Raw genomic sequence first — 7,229 nt, forward strand, 5'->3', positions numbered from 1 at the left:
ATTAGACATTAATAGTTATTATGATACTTTATATACAAATATAATTCTTTCTATACGAATATAAAATCATTATATCAATTCAAGTAAACATTTTTGTTTATTATTTTATGTAATTTATAAAACTATAAGAAAATTGATCGCATTATTACTCTTTCATAGTTTCAACAATTAGTTACCATATATAATTATTTCCAATATTATGTAGATTATTTGGAAAGTGTTATTTGAATTATCCTTTCCTTTTAGATATAATTATAATAAATAAAATTAAAAATCATCGCTCAATCAAATTATTACAATTTGAAGAGTTCATTTATGATCAATACGTAATAAAAATCACTTATGTGAGTTCTCAATCAATATATAGTAGGATTTATATTTTTTAAAATAATTTATAACATTATATAAATAATTTTAAAATTCTGATAAATTTATTCTGTAAACAACGATAAATAATTTACAAATCATATTAATAAACATGTTTGGATTTTGTAATATTTAAAGCGAAATAGCCAAAAATACCATTTTCAAAGTACCACTTTTCATGTTTACACAAGTCAATTTTACCCTAATCTTTAATGAAAGGTAAAAGACATTTATAACCCTTGAATTAACTTTAACAAAAAAAACATAAATTTAATATAAACTTAAAACATCAACTCTAAACCCTAAACCATGAAACCTTCAATCTAAACCCTAAAACATCAAATGTAAACCCTAAAGCGAAACTTAAAACATCAACTCTAAATCCTAAATCATCAACTCTAAGCTCTAAAACATGAAACATCAACTCTAAACCCTAAACCCCGAAACATCAACTCTAAACCCTAAACCCTAAACCTTCAAATCTAAACCCTAAAACATAAACTCTAAACCCTAAACGTGAACCCTAAACCCTATATGTTTCTGATATTTGAACCCTAAACCCTAAAACCCTAAACCTTCAAATCTAAACCCTAAAACATCAACTCTAGGGTTTTAAGGTTTAGGGTTTAGGGTTTAGAGTTCATGTTTTAGTGTTTAAAGTTTAGAATTGAAGGTTTAAGGTTTAGGGTTTAGAGTTGATGTTTTAGAGTTTAGGGTTTAGAATTGCAGGTTTAGGTTTAGAGTTGATATTTTAGGGTTTAGGGTTAATTTTTTATGGTTTAGGGTTTATGGTTTAGAGTTGAAGTTTAGGGTTTAGAGTTGAACGTTTAGGGTTTAGGGTTTAGAGTTGATGTTTCAGGTTTTTTGGGTTTATGTTTAGGTTTTAGAGTTGAAGGTTTAGGGTTTAGGGTTTAGAGTTGGTTTATTAATTTATAACATTATATAAATAATTTAAAATAATTTATAACATTATATAAATAAATTTAAAATTCTGATAGAGTTATTCTGTAAACAACGATAAATAATTTAAAAATCATATTAATAAACATGTTTGGATTTTGTAATATTTAAAGGGAAATTGCCAAAAATATCATTTTCAAAGTACCACTTTTCTTGATTACACTAATCAATTTTACCCTAATCATTAATGAAGGGTAAAAGACATTTATAATCATTAAATTAACTTTGACAAAAAAAACATAAATTTAATATAAATTTAAACATCAACTCTAAACCCTAAACCATGAAACCTTCAATCTAAACCCTAAAACATCAAATGTAAACCCTAAAGCGAAACTTAAAACATCAACTCTAAATCCTAAATCATCAACTCTAAGCCCTAAAACATGAAACATCAACTCTAAACCCTAAACCCCGAAACATCAAATCTAAACTCTAAACCCTAAACCTTCAAATCTAAACCATAAAACATAAACTCTAAACCCTAAACGTGAACCCTAAACCTTATATTTTTCTGATATTAGAACCCTAAACCCTAAAACCCTAAACCTTCAAATCTAAACCCTAAAACATTAACTCTAGGGTTTTAAGATTTAGGGTTTAGGGTTTAGAGTTGATGTTTTAGGGTTTAGGGTTTAGAATTGAAGGTTTAAGGTTTAGGGTTTAGAGTTGATGTTTTAGGGTTTAGGGTTTATAATTGCAAGTTTAGGTTTAGAGTTGATATTTTAGGGTTTAGGGTTAATTTTTTAGGGTTTAGGCTTTAGAATTGAAGTTTAGGGTTTAGGGTTTAGAGTTGAGGTTTAGGGTTTAGGGTTTAGAGTTGATGTTTCAGGTTTTTAGGGTTTATGTTTAGGTTTTAGAGTTGAAGGTTTAGGGTTTAGGGTTTAGAGTTGGTTTTTTTGGGTTTAGGATTAACTTTTTAGGGTTTAGGGTTTATAGTTTACTTTTTAGGGTCTAGGGCTGATAGTTTAGGGTTTAGTGTTGATGGTTTAGGGTTTAGAGTTGAAGTTTAGGGTTTAGGATTTAAAGTTGATGTTTTAAATATTTATTTTTTATATATATAAAGAACAAAGGCATGAGAGTCTTTTGCCACTTAATGAAGATGGTATTTTTGAAAATGTCTCTTTTAGTGATGTTAAAGATGAAAAGTGGTAGCATCAAAATGGTAAACATAAAATTTCCCCATATTTAAAATAGTTATTACATAACTATATTTGAATACAATTCATCAAGTAGGGTATAAAACTATTATAATTATCTTATATAAAAATTCGTTCATTATAGTTTATAGTTTATAAATATTAAAAGTAATAAATAAAACATTATTAATCTTTCTATAATTTCGAGCCCTAAACCCTAAACCCTAAACCCTAAACCCTAAACCCTAAACCCCGAAACATCAACTCTAAACCCTAAATCATCAACTCTAAGCCCTAAAACATGAAACATCAACTCTAAACCCTAAACCCCGAAACATCAACTCTAAACCCTAAACCCTAAACCTTCAAATCTAAACCCTAAAACATAAACTCTAAACCCTAAACGTGAACCCTAAACCCTATATGTTTATGATATTTGAACCCTAAACCCTAAAACCCTAAACCTTCATAAATTGTTATTTGTAATATTCTTTAGATTATACGGAAAATGATGTTTAATGTTTTTAGACTTACTTTAAATTTTTAGATCAAATTTAAATAAATAAAAGTTAAAAACAATCGACCAATCAAATTATAACAATTTTTTCGAAACTTCACATATGAGGGACACGTCACGAGACCTCACTAAAGTGATGGTTAACTAATTTAAACTAGGTATTCTGCCCGCACATGCGGGCATAGTGTTTTTATCAACATAATAAATTATTAATTATGTTTAAAAAAAAAAAATCAAACATTAAAATTTATACTTTGTAATAAAATTATATTATTTTCAGATAAAAACACAATATATTTAAGAATTATCTTATGTTTTATAGAAATTTGTTTTTAATTATTTATATTTTAGATAATTCTGATTATTATTAATTTTAATCATTTATTTAATCAGATAGATTTAAAATTCGTTTTTATTTTTGACTAATTTATATAATTGACCATTAAGGATATTAACGATATTAACCGCTCTAACTTTTAATTCGTTTGTATTTTCGACTAATTTATATAATTGATTCATTAAAGATATAAACGATATCAACCGCTCTAATTTTTAACGTGAGAGTTCAACTCCGAAAAAGAATATTATTTTCAGATAAAAACCCAACATATTTAAGAATTATCTTATGTTTTATAGAAATTCATTTTTAATTATTTATATTTTAGATAATTGTGATTATTATTAATTTTAATCATTTATTTAATCATATAAATTTAAAATTCGTTTTTATTTTTGACTAATTTATATAATTGATTCATTAAGGGTAATTCTAATTATTATTAATTTTAATCATTTATTTAATCAGATAGATTTAAAATTCGTTTTTATTTTTGACTAATTTATATAATTAATTCATTAAGGGTACAAACGATATTAACAGGTAATTCTGATTATTATTAATTTTAATCATTTATTTAATCATATAGATTTAAAATTCATTTTTATTTTTGATTAATTTATATAATTGATTTATTAAGGGTATAAACGATATTAACCGTTCTAACTTTAACGTGAGAGCTTGATTCCAAAAATTTACTTCGCAAATAATAGTATAGATAGAAGGAAAGGTATCGGTTTATAACCTATTTTTTTTAATTGAATGATGCTTAGAGAGGAACATATTCCAAAGGTCGACAAATTCACTTTTTATAAATAAAATTAAATCTGAAAGAATAGTTACGGGCCTGTTAAATCAGAAAATTATTAATTCACTGTTTATAAATAAAATTAAATCTGCAAAATATTGCAAATTACATGTCTTTTAAATTAGAGGTCCAATGTTTTTAAATCAACACAGACACAGTACCAAACAACTTTTCGAGTCACTAGGTTATTGGGTCGACCGCAGATTAATAAATACATTTAATTTTATTATATATTATATTACCTATTGAAAAAATATAAGAAATATTTTATTTTTTTTAATATATAAAATACTGAACTTTAGTGATATTATTTATTTTCATTTCACATAAAAAACATTTAAACTATTTAACATTTTTTGTAACATTTATTAAGAATTTCAAGACTTAAACTTCATGAGTATTTCAATGTCTAATCTGAATAATAAAATTTAAATTTAAATTCAAAATAAGCTAAATTATCAGATTGTAATAGATTGTCAATACCAAATCATATCAACTAATTTTTGTTTTCTATGTCATCATCATTGTTTATTACATTGTAAAATTAGCATAGTAAAATCTTCATCAAAATATGAAACTCACAAATAAAAACCAAAACTGCAAAAATAATGTAAGTGAGATTCGCGATAGTAAGAAACTGAAAACCTAATTTTTTTTATTTAGAATACAAAACATAATTTAATAAATTAATTAAGAAATATAATAAAAATATTTTAAAAAATTATCTATTGGATCCGCCACTGATTCAACCGGTAACCGAATTATAAGTTTTAAAGGTTTTTACGGGTTTTATCGGGTTTTTAAATAATGGTTTGTCCTAAAACCCAAACCATATTAGTCACCGGGTTTACCGGTTCGACTGTAAGTCTGGATCGGGTTTCAAAACAATGCAGAAGTCCATTTATAAGGAAACTTCAAAGTATTTATGTAAGCAGTCCAAATAAATTTATAATTATACACATTATTTATATATACAAATTAAACCAATTATGTTTTGTATTTGGTCGAACTAGATTAGGCCTGGGCATTTTTACTTGTACCCGAAAATCCGAACCGGAACCGATCCAAAAATACCCCACCTAGAACCGAACCGAAAATTTACAAGTACCTTTTGGGTCTAAATTTCTTTTACCCAAAAGAACCAGAACCGAAAGGAACCGACCCGAAAAGAACCAACCCGAATAGACCCGATCCGGTAAGAACCGATTTGTACCCGACTTAAAAACATGTGTATCTAAAACTATGATTTTTTTGTGTTCTATTATATATATTATTTTATGATTTAGTTGAAATATATTTTGTTAACAACATTTGTTATTATTTTATAAAAATTTTAAGTAATATGAAGCTTATAAAATTTAGAGTCTAAAAATGTTATATTTTAATTATTAATAGTTTCATATAAGTTATTTTGTACAATTTTAGATATATATGATAAATATCGACTAAATTTGATGGAGTTGGGTATGTCATGTCTTTTTTAGATCTTAAATACTCAAATCCAATATGGACCCGAAAAATTACAGGTATTTTATGGCTATTTTAATTATAGACCCGAACCGACTCGGATCTAAAATGAACTGATCCTAACCCGAACCGAAAATTTCTAAGTACCTATTGGATCTAAGTGTTTAGGATCCGAACCCGAAAGACCTGGACCTGAAAGGAACTTCCGAATCCGACCCGAATACCTGAACGCCCAGGCCTAAACTAGATGTTATGGTTGACCAGTGTTGTCACAACATTTATAACCGGTTTGAATGGTTTTGATCCAAATCCGATTATTAGCACAACTTGGATTCGGTTAACTAAGAGATACAATTAGTCTGATAAGGCTAATCGGCTTCACTTTGTTTTCAAAATATTTTTTAAAGTAATATTGTTATATTATTTTTGAATCCGATTATGCGGAAGAACGAATCCCGCGCATTCAAAAGCGCGGATCAATATCTAGTAAACTTTTTAAATATGATAGACTCCTTAGAATTCCTTATAAATTTAACAAATCTCTTGATTCTTAAAATCAACAAATTTTAAACATTTAATGTGTTAAATTTATTATCTTGACTAGCTTTTAAAATCTTTTGGTTTCTAATTGAGATAGTTATCTTTACATAATCATCATTCCTTAGAGATTTGGTAAATCATGGATTCTCTTTTTAGTCTTAGCTTTCTTCGATTTCCCAAACCCAAAATGCAAAATTATTAAGAGTCAAACTAACATTTAATGTTTTAACTGTATTATCTTGACTAGCTTTAAAAACTTTTGTTTTCTAATTGACATAATTATCTGTACATAATCATCATTCATTATAAATTCGGTAAATCGTGGATTCTCTTTTTAGTCGTAGCTTTTTGGATTTCCCAAACCCAAGATGCAAAATTTTTAACAGTCAAACTAACATGTAACATTTATTGCTAGCTATATCGCTTCTGCGTAGATATTAATTATATATACGTAGCATATTAGTGCTGACTTAGAAAAAGGAAGTAAGGTGCAGTTTTGTTGCTTTGTTGTGTCTTGTTTTCCCTTGCGCCAAGCCTAATTGTTGCGGAAATAAGACCGTGGTGTCCATCAAGAAAACAAACATTTGATGGTTCATGCAAAAAAGATTTCACACAATGCTTTGATGACTTAAAAGCAACATGGGCTTCTGTTGGAGACCTTGGTCCAACCGATTGCACTTGCACGTCTCAACCCCAGAACAAGCGTCTCTGCTATTGTCGTTATTTACCTTGCCCTAGCTAAATACTGTAATTTTTATGATTCGGAAATCAAATTGTTCTCATATATATCTTCTATAATAATAAAGTAAGAGTTGACAAAAAAATAAAAATAGAGTACGATTCTGGTCTTCTCCTTATGCTTCCTCAACAAATGATATCTACAACTGACACGTGGCAGAGTTTAGTTATGCCAGATGTGAGATTCGTTGGGCTTTTGTGTAATTAGACTAAACTTTATGTCTGAAAAATTTATGTATGTTAGTACACAGTTGGACTAGAAAATATATGTTATGGAAACCAAAGATGTATTAATGATAAGCCTCCATCTTCATCTGCATCTTTTTGTTGAAGACGGCTCATCTGTAGTGTTGATCT

At 27.2% G+C, this 7,229-nt stretch overlaps 1 protein-coding gene across 1 annotated transcript; it reads left to right on the forward strand.

Moving 5' to 3' along the window:
- Positions 1-5,581: 5,581 nt before the first annotated feature.
- On the forward strand, positions 5,582-6,964 carry LOC111214494 (defensin-like protein 250). Its single transcript, XM_022717405.2, has 2 exons — positions 5,582-5,591; positions 6,623-6,964. The coding sequence occupies exons 1-2, from the start codon at positions 5,582-5,584 to the stop codon at positions 6,874-6,876; spliced, it is 264 nt and encodes an 87-aa protein (XP_022573126.1). The 3' UTR covers positions 6,877-6,964.
- The last annotated feature ends 265 nt before the right edge of the window (positions 6,965-7,229 follow it).

Source organism: Brassica napus, chromosome A3 (assembly GCF_020379485.1).
Source record: "Brassica napus cultivar Da-Ae chromosome A3, Da-Ae, whole genome shotgun sequence".
NCBI lineage: Eukaryota > Viridiplantae > Streptophyta > Magnoliopsida > Brassicales > Brassicaceae > Brassica > Brassica napus.